This window comes from Alosa sapidissima, chromosome 2, assembly GCF_018492685.1.
Source record: "Alosa sapidissima isolate fAloSap1 chromosome 2, fAloSap1.pri, whole genome shotgun sequence".
Lineage (NCBI taxonomy): Eukaryota > Metazoa > Chordata > Actinopteri > Clupeiformes > Clupeidae > Alosa > Alosa sapidissima.
The window spans coordinates 22,119,541-22,143,798 of record NC_055958.1 but is presented as its reverse complement, the minus strand read 5'-3'; the positions used below and the strand labels follow the sequence as shown (position 1 = coordinate 22,143,798).

The following is a 24,258-nucleotide window of genomic DNA, read 5'->3' as shown; positions in this document are numbered from 1 at the left end:
TTCATATTACAAGTGATAGAATGAATGTGTGAATTAAGTTTAGTTGATGTTATGACATGTAAAGTTAAGCTTGCTGAACTTAATTAGTCAGCCACGGGCAGTTTGACTGTGCCTATCATAGACTGTATATATATATAGTCTATGGTGCCTATCAATACATTCGTGACACTCCTGTTAGTAAACTGGAGAGAGCAAAACATAGGAACATGGTCACATTAATCCCATAAACACACAGATAACTCTTACGCCAACCTTATTTTGTGCCTTTTATTCATGTTTGTTTCAAGATTTAGTACGTTTACTATAAGCACGTTTCGCTCTCCACTTTGATGCAGCATAGATTTCCATTATATCAGTCATCTTCCCCCTAAAAGGGGGCGTGTATGCAGCACATACAACGTTCTATTCAGTGCGTATTGTTTAGTTTCCGGTCTGGCTAGATCGGTGTGGTGTTGTAGTTGTTCTAACGTTACTAGTTGTTGCAACAGCATGTGAAAAAACTACAAAGTTTGTTACACCAAAATGAACGTTAATCTCGCGATAAAAAAAATTGACGCCGTTAAAATAGGTTTCTGTTAACGCCGTTAATAACGGGTTTAACTGACAGCACTACTATATATAACTAATTAATAACATTAATAACTAATTAATAATTAATAGTTCAAGATGGAAAGAAGCGTTAAGTCAGTCAAGTACCTATCCATTTTTATTATTAACAGGTAGCAGAAAAGTAACTGTCTGTTCCTTCTCAAATCGTTACATTTTGCCAAGACATCTCTCTACCCTGCTGGTGTCCTTCTATTTTTACCGGATGTGATTTGCCATAGTAGGCGTTCATGTATATAGACTCAGCCCTATAGGAGGAGGCAAGGAGGAGATAAAAGGGGGCGAGTCACAAAGGAGAAGAGCACATCCCACAGTGCCTTTCATCGGCCCAGCACAAACAAATCCATTCCTCGCAGGCAGGGGTGAGGACCAGCGCTGGAAGAGTGCTCCTGATGAGAGCAGGCCAAAGGACAGAAAGTTTTCACGGCGCCGTGCAGCGCAGCGTTTTTTACCTTGAAGGAAGGGGAGAGGTAGTTCTTGAGGAACCAGAACTTGATAGGGGTCTGGGTGTGCTGGAGGACCGACAGCATCATTATTCTACAGGAAAGAGAGAGAAAGATAGAGAGAGAGAATAGGTGGGAGAAAGAGAGCAAAAAGCGAGAGAAAATGAAAAAGAGCAAAGATCAGTGAGTCTCCAAGGAAAAAAGGATAATAAAAGGAGTGAAGACACATGGGGGCTTCAGACTAGCTGTGTGTGTGTGTGTGTGTGTGTGTGTGTGTGTGTGTGTGTGTGTGTGTGGGCGTCTCACCTCAGGAAGCGCTCGTACAGATGTCCGGAGGCCACAGAGAAGATGTTGAGCACATCCTCCTTCTTCTTCTTCTCCCCATCCTCTGAGCTGGCGCCGGTGATGCTGCAGGGGCCAACACAGCACATTATGCAATTTGCTCCCTACAGACCTGCCTCCCCTTCACCTTTATACACACACACACACACACACACACGCACACACACACACACACACACACGCACACACAACTCAATCACATTCATGCAATCACACAGGCCTTGCTCACAACGTGAGGTTGCTACAGTAATCTAGGTTGCGTTGACAACCACATGACATTGCCAGACACAGGATGCCATCAGTTCAGAGCCTTGCTGGACATAATCAGCGAGCGTCTAACGCAGCTCCGGCGGCGGCCGAGTCCAAGCGCTGTTCCACTCCACCAGAGGGATGCGGCTCATCAGAGACAGATCCCCGCTGCCTCCACTCCTGACCACTAATCAAGTCCTCCCCGCGCACACCAATATTACAGCCTCCATTCCCATATTGCCTCCCTTTCTTTCCCCACACATATTGAGTTTGCTATTTTTTATTTCATTTGGAATGATGAAACTGTCGAGGAGTCGGCTCTCGCTTTAGTTATTTCTGCTTCCTCTGATCTGGTGGACAAAGCTGGTTCTGCACACTGGAACTGTGACGTGCAAAAAAAGAAAAGAACGGCCGAGTAGATTACACAGGGCCCCCTTTAACAGCCACAAAACAGGACACGTGACACCTGACTACAGCCTGCATGGGCCAGAACAATTAGCAACCAATTTAGCCCAGCACAAATATCTAATTCAGCTGTGTGGAACCAATGGTGGTACACTGAGGGAGAGCCCATTGTGAACCTGGTCAACACCACAACAGATCACACCCAGCATAACACAGAACCTATGGGACTTCATGAGTGGACTGCTATTAATAGTTTTTGACATAAAAGCAGTTTGGCATTCAGATTCAGATTAATTTTCAGATTCATTTCTGACATTGTAAAAGCTAGGCATCATTTACTGTGCAGCTTTCAGCACCAAGCACAGGGACAGGGCCCTGGGATTCCACGTCACATGCATGAAGAGACGGAAAGGAACAAGAGACAGACAGATGAATGGAAGGATAGGAGGAAAGAGAGGAAAGGAGCAAGAGAGACAGATGAAGGGAAGGATAGGAGGAAAGAGAGGAAAGGAGCAAGAGAGACAGATGAATGGAAGGATAGGAGGAAAGAGAGGAAAGGAGCAAGAGAGACAGATGAAGGGAAGGATAGGAGGAAAGAGAGGAAAGGAATAAGCCAGTGACTTGAAAGGAGAGAAACCACAGTGTGCTGCAGACAGGACTGCCAGACTGCACTGGCCATCACAGACACACTACTGAGATGTCCACTCCAGGCCTTCCTTACGAGCTGTCTGGCAGCTCCTCGTGTCCACGGCGGAAGCAGGCAGTGGAGGGCCGTCACCCACCGGCCTGTCAGAGGGCCTGCCAGCGGCAGAGAAAGGCTCCACTGTGAGATGGAGATAGGAGCATCTGTACACAACACCTCCAGAGAAGCAGCTCAGCAATATCACACTCTTCCTTTCTTTCTTCCTCTGTGCCCCTCTCTCACACACACAGAGGTGAACCGAGTCCGAGTGCTGGCTGACTGAGAGAATACCCTCCATACTTATGATGGGCTAAATTATAGCCAGATCACAATCTAGCAGTAAATTCAACATTGTAGTTAGCTTCTGGCGATTTGAAAATTCAATTTCAAGAAAACGTGACACCTCTAAACCAGTGACATGATGGTGACATGACCAGAGGAAAACTCTCCAGAGTGCAAGGAACAGAACATGAGCAGAGCAAATGGATTCAGAAAGCTCCCTACCTTTTCTCCAAAGAACTCCACACACTTCACACAGACAGCAGAGAGTGAGGAGACAGAGGACAAAGAGTTAAGGGTGCGTTAACACCACAAAAACACACCAACACACAACAGACAAAATCACACAAGCAGACCCCACAGGAGTTCAACTTCATTAGATCAATTCAAATAATTCATTCTCAACCCCTTAATTACCTCATAGAAAATAGTTAAAGGGTTCAAATGATTAGGAGCTCAAGAGAATGAGTACACTATTACTTGCCATGTAGGTCAAAAAAGAGGGCTGCTGCCAACTCAGAACTAAAAATGAGCTGAGGGTTTTGAGAGAAGGTATCAAGGGTCGTATTAGTCCCACTGCGTTTACCTGGTCAGTATCAAGGGTCATATTAGTCCTAGTGCGTTTACCTGGTCAGTATCAAGGGTCGTATTAGTCCCAGTGCATTTACCTGGTCAGTATCAAGGGTCGTATTAGTCCCAGTGCGTTTACCTCGTCAGTATCAAGGGTCGTATTAGTCCCAGTGCATTTACCTGGTCAGTATCAAGGGTCGTATTAGTCCCAGTGCGTTTACCTGGTCAGTATCAAGGGTCGTATTAGTCCCAGTGCGTTTACCTGGTCAGTGAGTCCCAGATTCCTTTGCTCTCAGTGGCTTCGCTCAGAAGGTCTTCATGAAGTTTGTCAGGACGTTTCTGGACCTGAAAAAACAGTAAATGTGTCCACACAGTTACTTTATTGTACTTCAGTAGATGTCCAATAGATTGAGCAGTACCAATGTCCTGCACTTACCCTGACTTTGATGATCTTGCTGTGGAAGCTATTCAGGACAACTATGACATCACCAGCGTCGGCCGGGGAGTCTGTGCCATCGTGTCTGTGGGAGAAAGAGAGGAGCAGCCATTGGTCAAGGTTGATGATGAAGTTTACATTCTCACTAGCACAAGAGAATCAATCAAAGAGGTAATGACTGTCCAAACAAAGAAAATGCAGGGGACACACTGTACATTGCAGCAGATGAACAGCAATACAGGCATGCACACGCACGCACGCACGCACGCACACACACACACCAAAAATACACCAATAGATACAGAATAAGCATTCTGGGAAGGCAACCAGGGCCTTGCACAAATTACATTAATGTTCTGGTCATCTGAGCGATATTACATTGGGGAAAATTACTTTTACATGAGACAGCCTCTGGTAATTGCTTCAAGACAAGCCGGTAGATGTGTCTGAAGTGTCTGTAAATGAGGTCCCATTCCAGCATTCCAGCGCTGAATTAGGCCATTTGTGAGCATTATTGAATGGATTTCTGGGCAGCACACGGTCTTCTTTAAAGGTTAACGCCCCCTCCACTGCAGCCCCTCTGCGTGTGTACTAAACAGGTGAACTGGTTTTCCACCAAAGACAATAACGTGCCGCACTCTTTTTTATGACTTATGAGTGTTGGGTATAGATCTTTTTGTGTTGAAGTAATTATATTTATGTGAGCGGCCCATAAATCCTTCCTTCTTCGCTCCTCTGAAGGAATCGCTGCAACAGCGGCGTTCCTGTATCCACATGGGGAGGGCCAAGGCGCTGAGCTCCCGAGCAAACTTCCCCAGCCAGGAATGAGCAATAGGCTGTCAAGGCACGGCAAGTCGTCATGACTTCAGCACTTACTAACGGCACGGAGTTAACCTTATCACCGTGATAAATGTAGACCCGTACGGAGACCCGAGTGCATTTTCCCCCCTTTGAGCAGCGCTTGCTGGGCCTCCGCCCCGGCCGCCTCCCTCCGCCGGAGCCATTAGGCGGCGGCTCGGAGAGCACAGGGCATCAATTTGCATCCCACCGCAGGGAGATCCCCCCCATCTCATTCATTTCTGTCAGGCGGAGAAGACAGCGCTACAGGGAAGTGGCAGTGTACGAGAGCTGGAGCGTTTCGCGAGTAAACACACACAAGACACACACCGTGCACACCCGAACCACACTCAGGTGCTGGTTCAGTTGTGCAGCAAGTGTAGCTCTCGCTAGGGTAGAGGCAGTACTAACCGGATGAATAATGGCACTGCCAAGGTGAAAAATGACATCACCTTTTAGCTTCACCTAGAGGATAGGGGGATAAATCTTTGTGTCTGATATGATTTCGGAGAAATCCAGCACTGTGTTTTCTCAACTGCCGTTTAGAGATAGCAGAGGGGATAATGCCAGCACCACAGATGCCTTCCAGGACTTACAAACCGGGACTGGATCCATCACGCCTGAGAGCAACCCCAACTTAGAAAGGAAAGTAGCACAGGAATAAGTCACTGCCAGTGTCGCCATGCCGTTTAGGAAGTTAACAACATGACTTTGCTCATCTTGAACTTTTTGGGGGCAAACAAACAGACTAAATGATCATCTGTATGATACAGCAGACCTGGGTTCCTGAGGTTGCCATCTTTCTAAAAGCACAAATGTCTAATGCTCATTATTGGCAGGTCCAAAATGTGACAATTAAATACACGGTTATATTAATTACTGCAATATTGACATAACGATTTCAATCTAATCTGTTTGACTAAAAAACATTAGTAAAGGTTATAATTGGTTGTTGCACTTACGCAAGTATTTGGTAGATATCCTCTGACCGACCTTTACGCAACCTGAGGATCCAAGCACCTGGATTGGCCTTCAACTGGAAGTAACCCTGAGAATGGGATGTTACAGCTCATCATCATTATCTCCTATTATCTATTAGGTATAATAGCAGTCTCATTAATCAGGACACCTGAAGGCATCTCAAGTGCAGTGCTGCCCATCTGAATACAATCACAGTGCTGATTAACAAAAACAGTCTGTTAGGCATTTTGAAACAAATCACACAGGCGCACACTTACTGAACTGAATTAAATGACTTGCAGAGCTCAAAATTGAAATGTGAACTGCTGTTTTCATCGTGTTTTTATTGCCAGTGCTGTCAGTTCCCCAGCTGGCTCTGGTGAATCATCGCCAGAAACAGTCAGGAGCCTGAGAGCTTGTTGGGAGGTGGGAAAGCTCACCAGGTTGGCCATGACGATGGTGTCCTGCATGAGGGGGTCCTGGCCCATGCCCAGGGTGAACTGCAGGCCGCGCGGAGGCTGGCCAGTGGACAGGTCAAAGCAGTGGCCCTCCAGCAGCAGATGCTCTAGCTCGTACTCGGCAGAGACCGGCCCATTCACCTGGACAAACACACGCGACGGAGAACACTCAAACACCACCTGACCACACACTCCTTTCACAACTCATCAACCTCCATTATCTCAGGTGCATTTCAAAAACAATCGGAACGTTTTCTCCCTCCGGTCCTATTTGCAGTTTGAGGATTAGTGGGTGTGAGAGTGCGTCTCATCATGTGCCCACCTCCTGGAGGTGGATGTTGTCCAGGTCGTGGGGGCTCCGCACTGCCTCCACCATCCAGCTCTCGGGGGTGATCATGTTCAGCGTGAGAAGGGGAGACTCCGGCATGTCAACGAAACGAGCCACTGGCCCGGCGGACAGGGTGTCGTTCCCCAGGAATGAGACGTCCGGCTGCAGGACAAAGCGGTAGAAGCTGCAGGACGGAAACAAACGAATGGGCATCAATGTGGCATCAGTTCACTTGTCTGGAGACGTACATTTCACAATAACTTTCCACTTGAAGACACACAGACCATACAGAGAATAACGTACCTTATACTATCCTGTTCTGTACTATAACTGTTCACATCTAACATCTAACATCACATGCACCTCCTATATCGACAGCCGGGTGGGAAATGGCTGTGAATGTGGAAATGTGCACACCTACTCATTTTCGCAGATTACTCACTATCTGCCACGAGGGCATTTCTTCTCACAGTTTCTTTGTTAATTGCTTTTTCAATCATGCCTTCAGACACTGGAGGCCCACAGAGAAGACTGAGATAACAAGCCAAGTGATCAATATTAATAAGAACCCTCATTGTATTTACGCTGCCTTTCTATCCCAGAGGCAGACCCCAGCACTCACTCCACAGGAAGACATTCCAGACGTTAAATTAACTGCAGCACGCATGGCAGGAACAAGTCACAGCAGCTCTGGAGCTGGGAATACGCATCTATAGCCGAGCAAATGACATCGGCAACGCTAGCAAAGTGACGCATCCCATAATCATGCCAGTTCACTCTCAATAGACGTTACTTTACTCGGCCTTTAAATGAAGAAAACTGAGATGAACTGGCAGAAGGTATAGCAATTTAGTCAGAATCTAGCCTGTAGACACTGTAAACAAATCTAGCAGACAGACACAATGGATAACAACCTCCAATGTCAACTTCAGACATTCTTTCCATCCTGTTTCTCTGGGGAAAAAAGGCATTTTTAAGTAGAGGTGTGCTTGGCAGAGTGCCTGGTCTGGAACGGAACCCCTCCTTACAGTACTGGCAGGCAGCTCAAGCAGCCCAATTAAAGGCTGAACCGACCACACATCTTTAACACCCTAGTAACACTCCAACGTCAATCAGTAAACTGGGAAAAAAGTGAAAAACTCAACAATCTAAATTAAGCACAGTAATGGATAACAAAAAACTTAGATGTAAATGGTAGTTGTGTGCATCAAAAAAACAAAGTCAAACTAGTACGCAGTCTTTGACATACTCAACTTATTCTATTTCCAGCCATATGCAGATATGCCTTTCCAGAGCAGCACCTCTAAGTGAACTGAACTCACCTGGGCCTCTGCATCTGGATCAACACCTAGCTTGCCTTCTCACCTGTATGTGCTAGGGAACTATTTGCTTGAGAAAGCGGTGAGGGCCCGAGGCGTTACTGAACAGATGGCACGAGTGAAATCAGACCGGGGCGGCCTGCATCTGCTGCCGCGGCTGCCGCTGCTCTAGCTGTAGCTGTGTGCGGCTCCTGCAGCAGGGCCCGTTGCCATGGCGCTCACAGACAGGCAGGAAGTTTAATTGGGTGCAGTTGCCTACCTCTTCAGGGGCATCTCGGACAGCTTGGCACGGCAGTTCAGGAACACCTGCAGTTTGATATTGACCACTTGCCCAAGCACCTGGAGGAGAGCACAGAGGATGTGACCCAGTTACTGCACACTCACAGGACTGATACACACACACACACACACAGACACACATCTCTCACACACACACACACACACACACACACACAACTTTAAATTAAAAAAGCAGGGCTCAAAACTATTTCAGCCTTTACCTCAGATAAACTCTAGCTAGGCTATGGCACTTTATACTCTTTTGCGGAGTGCACTGCGTCCAACAAGCAGCAGAAGTGAGAGAGCAATTACAGCCAACAATGACTTAAATCAGGCATGATAGGATCATTAAAAAGGCTCTCTTATTAATAGCGGTGCATTAGTCACACGTCTCCTGCCTAGTCGGTGAAAGCCTGTGGTGCCATGCAAAGCGCTCTGCCACAGCTGGATGAGGCGGCACGGTGCCCGCCAGCGCCAACGTGATGGGAGTGGGAGTGTGGCGGCGGCAGAGGCCGTGGGAGTGGCTGAGTCAGTAGTGAGGTGTGAACATCATGGATGCAGCAGGAAGAGAGGCGAGCAGCAAAACCAGGAGTCTCACTCTCTCAAACACATTTACACACACACACACACGCGCGCGCACACACACACACGCGCACACACACATGCACACACACACACACACACACGCACACACGCACACACACACGCACACACACACAAACACACACAAACACAAACACACAAACACACAAACACACACAGCCATGATGAGCTGATGAAACCTACCAGACAGGTTCAGCCAAAACTCTGACTGATGAAGGGAATGAAATGGCGCTAATGAGTCACTGTCACCAACATTCAGAATAGTCTTGCAGCACAGTTACTGAGACTGCTTCCACGCCATGCTGCAGGTTGGATTCTAAGGGCTTAGCTGACGAGGCTGGGTTGTATATTAGAAGTGTACATTACCCTGCCTGACACCAGCCTGAGACATTATTGGCATTGCTCACAAGTGCTTTATATTGCACTGTATGTTCCAGAGTGAAAACATGAGAATCTTACAATCAATAAAGGTGACAACTTCTGTGCCTCTCTGGTCAGGGGGTCCACAATGGCGACCACGTCGTAAAACACTTCATCTTCACGAGCGGGTAGCTGCAGAACACTGATGGAAAACAGAACATTGTCAGAACTGTCTGAACATAATGCAGTTATGTGTTTTAAAAACTACCACCATAGCACATAATGATTTACTCTTCCAAGACAATAATGTGACCACCTGTGCCACCCGACTCCTTTACCTGTGCTTGTCCCTTGGGAATTTCACCTCTTTCCTGGCCTCAGTCTTGGGGGCAGAAGCCAGGAGAGCGTCCACCCTCATGACCAGCTCACTGGCTCTGAAAGCAGACCCACAGCCAACCTTACTCCACCAGTCACAGAGATACCTGATGCCCTCACCTCTTAACAGACACTTTAGAACAGATTACACCTGATCCACATGTACCCAAAACAGAGAGATTGGCTAAAAAGACCATATCCAGTTACAGAAACAAATCAAGGTACCACAGACTACTGACTCGATCTAAGGAGGAACACAACTGCCTTTCCTTATAATCTTTTAAATCTCATACCATAGTTTAAAGTTTTTTTGTTCATCATCAGATATTAAGTACACATAAAAAGAACATACTTTTCCCCCTTTAAGCCCATCTGCTTGACTTTGGCTTTGATTTTCTCGGCCGATGTGCTGAGTGTTATCTTCTCCAGCAAATGGAAGTCGTCTGCACTAAGTTCTTCCTCCTCCTCAAATGGCCCCAAGATCTACAGAGAGATGAGAGTGTGAACCATACGTCACCTGAGAAACGCTTGAAATAGGGGCAATATAAACCGTAAACAAACTCTCCTGTCTGCAAAAAGAACACTCATATTTCTTGGTGATCTTCACTTGTAAAAGACGAAAGCTACAGCGCTTATGTTTATGCATGAGGCTGGAAGTATGAAAGGCGCTCTTGGCTTCGGGGAGCACAGATGTACACGAGTGATACCGACCACAAATTCAGGAGTGTCTCTTCCAAACACGCCGCCTCAAGCCCAGCTTTCGCTCCAGATGGGAGAGATGTGATCTGTGCAGACCACTTTCCATGCTTCCCTGCTAATCACAAGGGGGGCCACTAGATGCCTCATCTGTCCCAGCCAGATGGTCACTGTATATCACCGCAATAGCTTCCGCACTTCTCGCTCTTCCCATTGCTCCGTGTGGAGGAGTGGACTGCCTGCTTGCCTGCCTGTCCACCTGCCTGTGGCTGAGTGATATTAATTGCAGGGGCCATCACAGGCTTTGGCCTCTTCATCCTTCGCTGTCAGACGCGACGCCGCGGAGGCATCAGTCACAGGCTGCCGCCATGAGAGAACGCAGCGGTCCTGCCAGTCACCTGTGACCTCACACAAACAAGCAGCGCGCTGATGGGTCATCGGGTGGGATGACTGGCCGCTTGGGTGGGCGCACGCCACAGTTGCAGACGCAGCAGATGTCCAGCATCGCTGCAGTGTCACCAGATTGAGGATGATCGCAGTATCTGATCATTTGTTCAGATATTCATTTCCTTCCAGTATTTTATGGGATAATGGTGTTTTTATTTTCTCAAACTCTTTGCCACTAAATAAAATAGTTGTGTGTGTTGACGTTATTATAAAAGATATGCTAAAAGGTTTACTGCTCTGCTCTGATTACCAGGGCAAGAGCAATGCAAAAGAAGTCTTTGAGGTTTGGAGACTAGTTTTTATAGTGTACCAATAATATGGGTAGATCATGAACGCAATGCTTTGTTGAAATAAAATAGTGTGGTAATCACGTTTTTATCTTTTGTGCTGCAATCTTCCCCTTCTTGTGTCTGTGTATTGTGATGAGGGAGTCTAGACACTCATTGATTACAAAAAGACATCAAAGCTAAAACCGGGCTGAGGCTTGATGAGGGAGACATGCTGGTTGGTCAGCTCTGGCTCTGTGTGTGCTTGTGTGTGTGTGTGTGTGTGTGTGTGTGTGTGTGTGTGTGTGTGTGTGTGGCGTCTCCCGTCTCCACTCACCCTGCCGTTGCTAAGCACAGCCCTCTGGCCGTCCCTCAGCTTCAGCACCTCCTGGCAGAAGCGCTGCTGGCTGCGGAGGAAGTCCAGCTCCATGGTGTTCAGTCTCTTCTCAAAGGAGTCCTCGTCCATGCCCTGCAGCCAGAGAACACACACACACACACACACACACACACACACACACACACACGTCTCAGCTCAAGAGATCGTCTGAAAATAGGATTTCTGAGAGATGACTCACACAGGCTAAAAATAAGCCCGCCAACACCGGCGAGCGAACTAAGCAGAAAAAGAGAAATATTAATGTGGTTTAATTATTGACAAATCTGGAAAGGGCTGCATAAGAGCAATTATTGTGGCATTCAGACGCAGACATTTAGAGGAGGAAAGTCATCAAAAATGCACAGGCATGGCTACTGTGCCGTTATTAATCAATCACACTTTTCCATTCATCATATTTGTAATTAAACATTGGCTTTTCAGTCGATAGCAAATCACAAGAGCCCTCAAGTTTGCAGCGTAAGATTATTACAGTATCCAACATCTCCCCTCTCCCAGAAGAGCCAGGTGAAATATCAATACCAGCACAACTAAACCCTGGACTACACCCAATAACAAAGCCTCCAGATGATTTTTTCCCCTGATCTTTATCACAAGCAGATAAAGTAAGCACTCAGATAACGAGACCTCTGTAAACGCAATGGTAACCTCCAAATGTTAAACCCTTTCAATTAAATCTAAATAGCACTATCTGCAAATATAATGAGGGATCTGTAAAGACACAGGGAGTGAAAAGGAGATTAATGTCAAGAGGAAGCAAGGGAGTGAGGAAACAAGGGAGTGAGGAAGCAAGGGAGTGAGGAAGCAAGGGAGTGAGGAAGCAAGGGAGTGAGGAAGCAAGGGAGTGAGGAAGCAAGGGAGTGAGGAAACAAGGGAGTGAGGAAGCAAGGGAGTGAGGAAGCAAGGGAGTGAGGAAACAAGGGAGTGAGGAAACAAGGGAGTGAGGAAGCAAGGGAGTGAGGAAGCAAGGGAAGCCATCAAGGATAGCTGGAGAAGAGAGAGGATGAAAACTGGAGGGAAAAGGATGAAATATGAGGAGACAGACAGAAAGAGAGAAGTGCGAGCCTAGCACCTGTCTACATGATCCATCCTCAGGAGCATTTGGAACAAGCTAAACCAGTGCACATGAACAAGCTCCCAGGCAGTGAGGCCCACAACCTGCAGTCAGAGCATCTGGAGGGGAAGGGGGAGAGAGGAGGAAGGGAAGGTAAAGGGGGAGAAGGAGAAAAGTGCGCATGGCTGATCAGATGCATCGGAGCCACCAAGGCAGGAGCGCACAGCAGTGCCCCCAGCGCCAGAGTCTCCAGATTATTCCAAATTAAAGATTCACCTTGCCGTGCTCTGCGGATGCGCCTCCTTACATTATCAGATGGAAATGGGGGCTGGTTTTGCCACCTGGGCCTCTCAGGCATGCTCTGAATGAAAAAAGCCCAGGAGCTCTCTGGACGTGCTCAACCATCCAACTATCCAAGACCACTAACATACAACTGTCACATCATATTCTTCAAAATACAAATAACCATCACACATGGGTCAAGAGGGCAAAAGAAAACCAGCGTTTGTTTTTCAATCATCCCAACTGAATGCAGTAGAATGCAGTAATTCCTTTAGGTGTAAATACATGAACAATTCATCACAACAATATACAAAGCCCAATCCAGGGATCCATGCTCAACTAACCGATAAGAGCAGTTCTTTTATCTTGGTTCCTTGCTGCAGAAGCTGGATGTTTTCCTCCTTGAGGAGTTTCTGGCCAAAGCTGAGGGTCTCCTTGCTTCTGTGGGTGAGCAGGGAGGCCCAGAGGGCTCGGTAGAGGAGCGTGCTCTCCTCCGTCAGTTTCTCACTGGGGTTATTAATCACCCCGACACGGGTGCTGGAGCTGGACTTCTGCAGGAACACACTACAGTTAGGAGCACTGGTACACACACACACACAGGGATACAATAATACAGACATGCAGAAAACCTCTGATCAATTAACCTAATAGGTCTAGTCTGATACACCTGATACACTGATACTCCTGCACAAACTACTACACTCTCACGTACCTCAAACAAAGAGGCAAATTAGTGTCAAACTCGTGTACATAGTCTTCATGTGCCCATATCAACACAATTTCAGTGTTCATTTGAGATTAAATCATCTATGTTCAATAAAGGAAAAACACATTTAAATTTAAATATAAAAGAGGGACATTTTGTGTCAAATCAGATAAAGTCCATCTCAGATTTTGTTCAAACATTGTCTTCATAATGAATGGGTCCCAACAACAGGACTGTAAAATATTTCTTTCCTACATTTTGACATCCCTTGAATAAGTATATATATACTCTTTTGATCCCGTGAGGGAAATTTGGTCTCTGCATTTATCCCAATGTGAAACACAGTGAGCACACAGTGAGGTGAAGCACACACTAATCCCGGCGCAGTGAGCTGCCTGCAACAACAGCGGCATTCGGGGAGCAGTGAGGGGTTAGGTGCCTTGCTCATGGGCACTTCAGCCGTGCCTACTGGTCGGGGTTCAAACCGGCAACCCTCCGGTTACAAGTCCGAAGCACTAACCAGTAGGCCACAGCTGCCCCTATTGACTATTCAATTTTTGTAGGCTCAAAAACACCTTAGCGGTGAAGTTTGGTCAGAAATGTCTTGACAAATATTCTTCAGAGCCTCCCAAAACTATGTAGACACACATATGGATGCCCAAACCATCCAAACCTGTTCTAGGTGCCATTTTCCTTTTGTAGGGTACGGTCAGAGAGGGTTGAAGCAGAACTTAGTGATCAAGGGTCTTTGGTAAGGCCCTACATTTGGAACAAGTCATTATTTTTTAGCAAATACAATATTTTGTTAATTTTGTGTCAATATAAGAGGTCTCGACTATCAATGGACATGAAGATATTATGAATAAAGCCAGACATCACAAAATATTTTGCTAATTTTCATGGGGAAATGCTTTTCCTTCATACAAAAAAATAGAGACAGATTTGCCAGATATTTTACCTATGACACAAAAATGAAATTGAAAAAATAAAGGATAAACATGTCTTCAGTATGTTCAATGGAATCTAGATGTAATATTAGATGTAAATTGTGTCACTGGTAAAGTCCTGTGCATTGAAAAGAAGTGAAATACAATTTGTAGCAGAAGAATATATTTTGATAAAAAGGAATGCTAATTGGCTCTCCCAAGCTTCAGTGGGAGCATAAATGTGTTTCCACATTTCCACATAAGCCATTACATGTACTAAAGAATCAGCAGATGTGCTTCATTTTCCCAAGTTGTGATCGAGGGCCCAGTACACCCAGGTTAAAGGACGGGTGAGTGACTGCTCTCTCCCTTCGCTACACCTCCAAAATGTATTGCGCAAGGTATGATGCCAAATTTGGGTATGCATACAGGATACATAAACAGTTTTTGTACAAAGGGGATATCACATTTAACCACTCCATTAAATATAGCATATATGAGAGTTAATGACTCTTTCTATAATGAGGCGAAGAAAACAGCTTCCATTAATGACCAATAGTAAAATGAGCCATGTTTTACTTTACCCCATCAATATTGTAGAGTCTGGGACAAAATGGTCATACATGAAAGATTCATTGCAGATAAAATAAAATAAAATAAAATAAAATAAAATCCGCTTTGAAAAATGGCTATGCTCTGTGTTCAGCTAGCATCAGCCTTGCTCTCTTGTAATATCCCTTTGTACCACCTGTGGTGCTGTATTTAATACAATGCAAGTCAGTTGAAGAGTGCTGTGTGGCTGCATTCAAGACTACTCAAGGACTACAGAACTCCACTCACCTTTCTGCTAGCACTATTTAGCTATTTCCACAAACATTGAATGTTCCTATCAGCTACTCCACATACTATTGTAGTACTATTAAAATGATTAAAAATGTTTCATCCTTAATATCTTAATGTCCATTACTGATAGACATTGGAAAAAATACATATACTGTATATGATTTATACCATATGGGTGCAAAGAAATGGTTTCATAATGCCCTCAATATCACACTAGAGTTAATCACTTTTCCTTCCGGTATCAGGCCTTATAGAAAATCAATGGGCATGTAGCACAAACGTGTTATGCATCAGTCATACTGAGGATATGTTTGTTCTCCATCCTACCAAGTTTGATGAGGCAAGGAATGAAACCTTTTTCGGGTATTAATGCCAAAACATGGCTTCCCAGAAAAGTATGAAAGCACTCAAAAAGACTCAAATCCTTCCAAACCATAATACATATTTTTTTAAATTCAGAAAAAGCTTCAGTCAAAAATAACTACATTGAACACACTCTCAGGTAATCAGGGTAAGGATATCCTTACACATTTGCTTGCTTATTTGCAACAAAGACTAAATGAGATTCCAATGATAAATGGCCCAGAAATTAATTTCTAAAATTGTGTAGTTCTTGCTTTCTGAAGATAATGTGTTTCCTGTGGATAAAACTAATTGGAAATCAAAACAGCAGCATCTCACCATATGCTTTAGAGCGCTCAACAGCAGCCGCCTCCCAGAAGCTTTTCCAACATCCGCAATTATCCAAACGGTCACTCCGTGGACCAATTCCTCATCTGAGGAGGGGATAAATTGTCTCATATCATGCAGAGGTTCAATTGAAGTTGAAGTCAAAGAATGTATACTGTAACCTTGACGCTAATTACGTCTGCCACTAATTAATGAAATAAGCCAACTTGTGTTACTGTCTGCTATAAAGTATGCCATGAGCTAAATACCAGACTGGTAGCTAAAGCTGTGGTGATGTCCTCTGACAGCACACCAAGAAGTCTGTGCATCAACAACATTTTCAAGGTACACAGCCCAAAACAGCTACACACAGCACAGGACACGTTTAATTAGTTTCAACATTCTCTGAAATAATGATTAGAATTGACCAAGACCACTTACCACTCTTTGCAAAATATTTCATTCTCTTCATGACAACACCGCTTTTATCCTTAGAATCCATATATGAGAACATGGTTGCATCTCCCCAGTCATCTGACACTTTGGATAAAACCAGCAATAAAATAAATCAAAAGAGATTTCAGGACCATCTTTCCTGGCATTTATTACCATGGCAAATTATAGAGCCATTAAGGATGCCGATTAAACACAGTTAAAGTGGTTATTGGTGGCAAAACAAACGTGAGGCTGGAGGGATGGGTTCAGCTGAGTATACGTCACAGTACCGGGAGAGGCTGTGAAGTCCAGGTACTTCCTGTCGGTGCTCAGAATGAGGGGGTTGATACGAGGCACAACGTTGGGCTGCTCCATCAGGAAGTCCACCACGTCCACTCCCTCACTAATCTGGCCCTGGGGGGGGGGGGGGGGGGGGGGGGGGGGGGGACAGGCCACACAACAGCCTGTTAGTGTCTCGGCTACATGGGCTCGTCAGCCCCAATAGGAATGAAGAATAATCTTGGACTAAATCTTAGTCTAATAATCTTGGACTAAATCTAAAAAAAGTGGATTCTTAATGTTCAGTTTTGTTTAACACATCACAGTTGACCAGAATCCCTCTTGCCTTGAAGCTTGGTTTGTATTGTGCTCTACCTGCAGAACTGCAAGTATAAATGCATGATTGCCCGGGAATACATATTGTGCACGTGTCCGGAAAACCAACTTGATATGTATTTTTTGGGTCCAAGTGGCTCTGCAGGCGTACAGCGCTACCCCACCCTGTGTGACCATGACTTACCATGAACACTGCCCGCTGGAAGAAGTTGGTGGTGTCCATGATGCGCTGCAATAGCACCGTCTCCAGTTCCTCTGGGTCCATCTCCTCGCTGCTCAGTGGGGCACCATTGAAGAGGCCCACGGGCACCGGGCCCAACCCACTCTTCCTATAGAGCGCCGCTCCTGCCTGCCAGCCCACAACACACAGGGGTCACAGGCATCCAGAGAACAGCCAGGGAACAGCCATAATCAAGTGCATATTCAAGTGCACTGTCATCAGCACTATTCCCTTTAAAACACCTCAGGAAACCACTACTCCCTTTAAAACACTTCTCTTCACTGGGAAATGTATCCACATATTTCCAATAGTTCCACTAACTAGACGGATGCCAGGCAGACTTTGAACTTAATGCTATTCCACTGGGTTTCAGGGAACCTTTCAACTCTTTGCAGGATTCCTAAGATGAAAGGGAAAGCTACTGCAGAGGAAGACAAAAAGCCATTTTAAGTTGCTACGATACCTTCCGCTTCTCATCATAGGCTGAATCCACACCAAGGATCTTGGCAGCGTTGGCTTTAGGAAATTTCCTCTTCAAATATGCAGACACCATCTCAACAGACAACGTCTCTCCCACATCTACTTTGTTATACATCTGCAAGCGCAAAAGAGGGTCACTGCAGCTTAGCCATCAGTCTCCATTAGATCAAGAACACAGCCGATAACCTCAAGTAAAGCCCAAAGAGAGGAAGACGCCGCAGGCAAAATCTTTGTAAGTCTACTCAAATAAAATCTAAAGACAGGCAGCGCTCGAAGAGTGCAATTAGAACTATCTGGAGGGGTGAATTCTGAGCAAGTCTACAAAATGTGCTTAAATAATTCTAGAATAAGTTTACTACTATAATAAGATCATACACACGTGTCAGATAAGCTAAGGAATTAAGCACTCACCGATATCATGGACAAAAAAGCCTGTGAGATATCATACTCCTCTTCGATGTAGTTCCAAACTCGGCAAAATGCTACTCCAGCATCTGAGAAACCATCAACTTTGTCATCTGTACTGACAACAAAGACAAATCCAATCCTAAAAAGAATAAAGCCATGAGAACCACTTTAAAAGGCAATTGAGGGAGTATATTGAAATGTCTGGCAAGGAAACAAGAAAGACATCTACCTGAGTGGAATTTTATGTTTGTAGAAAAGCTCAGCAAGTTTCACCAGCTCAGTACTGTCTTCTTGAGATGGGTCAAGGAACAAAACCTATTTTGAAAGAAAAAAAGCCTTAATTAAAAACTAGACTCTGAAATATTACATCCAATGTTGGCCTATTATGCCTTATGTCCTGAATCCAAATTTCAATCATTTTGCACACGTTGCAGAACAAGAAACACAATACGCCTCCATTAAACCTCTACATTAAAAGTAGATGCTGATTTGCCTGTTGAGGCCTTCATCTCACCAGACTGAAGAAGTTGCGTCGTATCTGGCGGATGACACCGGGGAAAGTGGCCCGCAGAAGCTCCTGGATGCCTGAGGGCCACGAGCGATACATAGAGTCGCTCTCAATGTCATTAACCCACTGCAAGACACAGAGGACAGGAAGCAGTGAGACAGCTGGGACATGGGATGACCCTTCCACCTGCCTAGCACTAAAAGAGTCTTGTTCCCTTCCACCTGCCTAGCACTAAAAGAGTCTTGTTCCCTTCCACCTGCCTAGCACTAACAGAGTCTTGTTCCCTTCCACCTGCCTAGCACTAACAGAGTCTTGTTCCCTTCCACCTGCCTAGCACTAACAGAGTCTTGTTTCCTTTCCACCTGCCTAGCACTAACAGAGTCTTGTTCCCTTCCACTTGCCTAGCACTAACAGAGTCTTGTTCCCTTGATGTGCTGCTGATGTGAAAGTTATCAGGAGTAATCAGGAGGCTATGCATTCTACACAAACTTCTAGGATCGGATGCATGGGTATACAATTCATTCAAAAACAACCAATGCAACTTGGCAACGCCAGCCTCACATCTGGCGTTGTCACAAATACCTCACATCTCATGTTAATGTTACGAGTCACAACTGCAGCAAAACACTGCTGGTTGAGTGACAAAAGAGTGAGCAGCCAAATCATCCACTACAAAACAGACTAGACAGAAAAGCAGCGGAATCTTGAGAATCTCAGGAGTTTCTAACAAGCTCCCATTTGACAAACTAACAATCTTCCCATTTGCACATACTTAAGGAGAGAGCTCTACAAATGACAAAGGCAGGCAGCCAGCCTACCACCTAACCTGCCTCTCGCCAGATTAATTTTGTTCCGCTTAGCTCCGCCTAGCTTCACTCACATCCATCTGGGACCTCTTCCGTTGAGAGTGATTTCTGCACTAGATTTTATGGTAGAGCCAATTAGGACGCAGGGCGGGAGTTTCATAGATGTGACATAGCGTAGAAGCGACTGTGAGACTGTTATCAGCGTCACGGGTTGGCTTAGATGTGAGTGGTTGAAGTAGCACGTCAATAGATGACTGACAAGTGGCTTATCCAATCATATGCAAGCATTTTTTGATTAGGCCCAGCCTTCTGAAGCAACACTTCAATGGATTGATCCCAGATGGATGAGTGGAGCTAGCGGAACGAAATTCATCTGGCGAGAGTCAGGTTACCTACCACCTACTTTCAAAGGGATTGTTTGTTCTGTTCTTTTTCATGTTTTAATTTGATTTGATTCATGTTTATTCAGGATAAAAATAACCCAAAACTGCAGTATAATTAGTTGGAGTATGTCTGTTCATTTCTTTAACTCTCACCACAATAGCAGGATGCCGAATGTCCAAAGCATAGCTGTCCTCCGCGGCGTTCATTGGCAACCGCAGAAATTTCCCCACCTGCTCCCCTTTGATGCCCAAGTTATGCAGACCCTCCAGGATCCTGGCTTCCCCTCTGATTATGTCCAAGATGCTACAGCAGGGGGAGAGGAGTGATGTTACCCTCACACACTCATTACACTGCTGCCGCATGGCTCCAGCAGCATGCCTGGTGTACACACATCAAGTAAAGCCGTACATGGGTGTAGCTGCGCCAGCCGTGGCTGTGCTCAGCCCCAGCGAGAGTGGCTTTAAAGGCAGCAGGCTCAGAGCTGAGCGCTCTCCCGCTGCGCTCCTACCTAAAGGGGTTGTGGACGTCCAGATCAATGTGCAGGCCGTTAATGAAGAGCCCGGCCTGTCCAGGGTGGATCCCCATGGTGTCACTCAGACGCTGGAGAACAGAGGGACTCACTTGAGTCGGGGGATTACAGAGCACTAACATGGTTTCAACAGTGACAAAAATCTATCAAATTGAATTTAGACTGACTGTGTTGAATATATATCACATGCAACAGACATCGTGTTCAATATGTAATCTAAACCTCATGCTGTCTCATGAGTGGAAAAAATCTATGGACATTATTGTATTTGATGCACTACATACAGAATACATAAGGAGAGCAAGCACTACTCCTGCCAGTGCCTTCTCATGACAACTTGGTATTGGTTGTACTGCAAACAAAAATACTGGCAGAATTCAAAACCCAATCCTTTCCTTTGAATGAAATACAAAATAACACAATGTGACTTTCTTTGCACTTGCCATGAGTCATTCCAAGACCATGACTGTAGCCTTGGACAAGGACTAAGCATATTCACAGCCAGACCAAAGAGATTGTAGTTTGGTGGGTTGGGAATAAATATTAATGCTTTCTCCAATAGCAATTACTATGTCTTGTCTGGCAATGGATAATAAAATTCTACCACTTTAATGATTATCTTAGCCTATCCTAGATGGGATAGTCTATTTACTGTGCATTTCTGCAGACCTGAAAGATGGAACACTAACAACTGACTGTATAATAGCCAATTAATTAATTAATTAATTAATTAAACAGTAAAAACTATGCTCTAAATTTCATTTTTGATGGGAAACGAACAAGATGGACACGGCAGCTTCTTGCTACAGCCTTGATGCTATTTCACGACAGTAAGGAAGCTTATGGGATTGCACCTTTTGGTTGTCCTCAATTTCTTTTCTCATTTCTTGGTTTACGGCCACCCTTGTCAGTGATCTGTGGGAACAGTAAAATACGTACAGTCACTATCAGCATTTTTCCGCATCCCAGAAGAGTAGTCAAATCCAGTTTTAATCTCCAAAACCTCTCTGGTCCTCTGATGGTATATCTGCAGCTGACTCACGGTAAACCCGGCACAGCACTGACTCAGCAGTCTGGGCTAATTTCTCATAAAGTCATAAAGTGCCTCAAACCCAGAGTTGGCCAATGAGTTACAGGGCAACAAAACATGAGCAAATACTCAAGCCAGTCTCAGAGGCAAAAATAGACTAACTTTTCAGAAAGAGAGAGACAGACAGACAGGGAAGGAAATAGAAACTGTACTTTACTCACCTAGCTTTGCTGGGAAAGTTTTGACTCAAGTCTTGCATTAACTTCAGGGAGTCAAACTTTGGTGCAGACATGATCCTGCTTGCTGCTTGAAAGCTGAGATCTAATAAGCAAGGAGAGCGAGCAGCTTTCAGTCAAGAACACTGATTTACATAACCACCCGCACAAAGATTGCCAAAATGACAAAATGAATCCTTCCTCGAGATCTCTCTGTGCCCTCAGACTAGACAAAAGCGTGTGCCACATAGAGATAAAAACATGCTTGATAAGATCATAATGAACAGATAGGAGATAAAAGCCTTTCTTGTTTAGAGGAACTCCAGAGACACCAAGGTGCCCTTTGAGAGTCATCACATCAACAAAGTTGACAGCAACAGTTCTAGCTAATTCTAATATAACCATTAGACTGTGGTATTTAGAAGTCCTCTAATGATGACGTAAGAATGCCGGGAGTAAATGTGGACAATGCACATACCTAAATACCTACTGTTGATTGCAGTAATCATCAGGTAACCACAATGGGACACAATGCATGAGGATTACATGTACTGTAAATGTTCAACACACTTACCTTGTAACTCCCACACTTTCAGTGGGGCCATGTCATTATTGCTTTCAAGAAGGTGCTTCTTGAATTCACCTAACTGCTTGTTCAAGTCTGGGTGCGATTTCCTAAGGGTGAAATAATGCTATTGTCAGTTTTTTTAGTCATGCTATATTATAATCAAATTCAATTTCAACCCAAAGCCATCTGACAGAATGTTCATATAATATCAACATGAAAATAAGGAAGATGCTGCTCACTTCAGTGTTCCAAAAAGGAAACCTTGAAGATCATCATTGTCATCATCCTCAATGTTTGCTGCTGATTTTGTATCTAAAAGAGAATCAAACAGAACAATGAGTTGAAAAGAAGGTAACCGTCCCTTGTTCATGTACTATTCACAGGGTCTTAAATGATGTCTTAGCTAATGTACCTTCGACTTGTGTATCATCAACAGCCTTGTATTCCGTGCTTTTAATAGCCAGTTCAACACCATATCCAGACAGAAGCATCTTCCTTGGCTTTGGTTCCTGTCATGGAAAAAGAAAAAACAAAACATTAGAGAACAGAAAAGGGGTGGTGTGGGGTTGATTTTCAAATCCTAAAATACTAAAACTATTATGTAGTCTGTACTTCTGTACTCCTCTAACTCAGTGGTTCTTAAACTAGGGGTCGGCAAAAATATTGGAGGGGTCGCAAAATGATTTGTTTGGATTAAAGACATTTTTTTTTCTAAAGGTTTTTAGTCAAAGGCTGCCATTGACATAATGCCTACACCAAATACATTTGGTGTTGACATAGCCTACCTATGAGAGAAGACATTTTCTGCCTCTGCTTCCAATGCCCATCTCGCAACATTTCAAAACCAAATCCCGCCAGTTAGACAGAAGGGGGTCGCGAGATTGGCCCATGTTTTTTAGTGGATCACCAGACAAAAAGTTTAAGAACCACTGCTCTAACTAACCGTAAGGACACAGAGAGCTGTTTTGTTGGCTTACACACATACACAGTAGTGTGCAAAAGCTTTGGGCAGTTTAGCTGTGTCAATAAACATGTATGTTACCTTCTACCCTTATTAGCATTAGTGTGTCAATGGGCAGAATCAGACCTTCTATTTTCAAACACTCTTTTTGAAAATCATGTATTACATTAATCATGTATACAAGTATCGCAAAGATATATGTTGCTGCTAGAGACAGTATGTCAGAAACATATGACAGACTACACTGTAGCCTGAAAAACTTAATTGTCATCGGTTCAGAATTGGTAGAAACCAGTGAAACTTGGAATGACATGAAGACACAGGAAGAATCAAGACAGTCTTTACTAAGTGTACTAGGCCAAGTGAAAGGAAAGTTGAACCAAATACTGATTTGATTTATTTTTGTACTGTTTTTTTTTTAGGTAGAGTTAAATACCTAACGGTAAAAAAACACTTAATCTATTGTACAGTGCGTCATGATTATCATAAGAATTCCATTCGAGAACCTTTACAAGTTACAGTGGCTTTCTATAACTTTGTCCAAATTTGTTTGAAAGGAAACCATTACAGCCTCTTGTCAATGTACCAAGCCATTACTCACACTTACTTTGTAATCTTGGGTCAATGTGAAAGCTGTTCAGTACACAGCCCTGAGAGGACAATGGCCCAAAATAGTTGAGGGGAATAGGTATTGAGAGATTACATCAGTCAATGAATGGGAAATCTAATGCTCTCACACTCAGATATGATTCATGTGGGTCACTTTAAGGGCACAAAATGCAGTAGCTGTTGAAATCTATGATGTTGAAGTGTAGGCTATATGAAAGCTGCGAGCTAACTGAAGCGAACTGTTACCTTGAGATTGTAAGAATGTAATCGATCCAGACAGCTAAACCAGAGCAAGTACCGCTCATGACAGAAAGGTATAGATCAGACTAATAACAGCTCACTGAACTTCTGAGTTGTACGATGTTGGGCAAAGAGTTTTAGCCACACTGTGATAAAAAAATCCCAGTTACAGAAACAATAGAAGAAACTAGTGTCATTTCAGTCATTGTAGCTTTATTCATACAATTACTTACTATAACAATAAACAATAAAATTATGACCAGCACTGTTTCAGTGCTATCACATGAATAGTTATGGCCAGAACATATTGGAAATCAATGGAAGCTGGATAGAATAAAGGATGTGGAAATTACAACCAGAAAGACTCTGCTGTGCACCGGCAAGCAAGACAGCTGACACCACATTAAACATAGCCAACCTTGAGTCAACCTCAGAC

General features: G+C 44.5%; 1 protein-coding gene across 3 annotated transcripts in view; it reads right to left on the bottom strand.

The window, feature by feature from the left end:
• Positions 1-24,258, bottom strand: part of uggt2 (UDP-glucose glycoprotein glucosyltransferase 2) — a 33,657-nt gene that overhangs the window by 5,496 nt on the left and 3,903 nt on the right. For 2 of the 3 annotated variants that reach the window (XM_042065611.1, XM_042065622.1), the window contains exons 7-35: positions 22,425-22,521; positions 22,252-22,324; positions 22,019-22,119; positions 21,451-21,550; positions 21,054-21,114; positions 20,179-20,270; positions 19,823-19,973; positions 18,487-18,606; positions 18,202-18,287; positions 17,976-18,111; positions 17,548-17,679; positions 17,049-17,213; positions 16,540-16,663; positions 16,256-16,354; positions 15,827-15,921; positions 13,015-13,221; positions 11,278-11,409; positions 9,884-10,014; positions 9,495-9,590; positions 9,256-9,358; positions 8,174-8,253; positions 6,590-6,779; positions 6,250-6,408; positions 5,812-5,897; positions 4,013-4,097; positions 3,839-3,921; positions 3,232-3,255; positions 1,356-1,457; positions 1,059-1,143 (exon numbers count right to left, since the gene is read on the bottom strand). In XM_042065611.1, coding sequence (XP_041921545.1) covers positions 1,059-1,143; positions 1,356-1,457; positions 3,232-3,255; positions 3,839-3,921; positions 4,013-4,097; positions 5,812-5,897; positions 6,250-6,408; positions 6,590-6,779; positions 8,174-8,253; positions 9,256-9,358; positions 9,495-9,590; positions 9,884-10,014; positions 11,278-11,409; positions 13,015-13,221; positions 15,827-15,921; positions 16,256-16,354; positions 16,540-16,663; positions 17,049-17,213; positions 17,548-17,679; positions 17,976-18,111; positions 18,202-18,287; positions 18,487-18,606; positions 19,823-19,973; positions 20,179-20,270; positions 21,054-21,114; positions 21,451-21,550; positions 22,019-22,119; positions 22,252-22,324; positions 22,425-22,521 — 3,195 coding nt within the window. The remainder of the gene's footprint in view (positions 1-1,058; positions 1,144-1,355; positions 1,458-3,231; positions 3,256-3,838; positions 3,922-4,012; positions 4,098-5,811; positions 5,898-6,249; positions 6,409-6,589; positions 6,780-8,173; positions 8,254-9,255; positions 9,359-9,494; positions 9,591-9,883; positions 10,015-11,277; positions 11,410-13,014; positions 13,222-15,826; positions 15,922-16,255; positions 16,355-16,539; positions 16,664-17,048; positions 17,214-17,547; positions 17,680-17,975; positions 18,112-18,201; positions 18,288-18,486; positions 18,607-19,822; positions 19,974-20,178; positions 20,271-21,053; positions 21,115-21,450; positions 21,551-22,018; positions 22,120-22,251; positions 22,325-22,424; positions 22,522-24,258) is intronic. The other variant, XM_042065614.1, reaches the window with a different exon arrangement.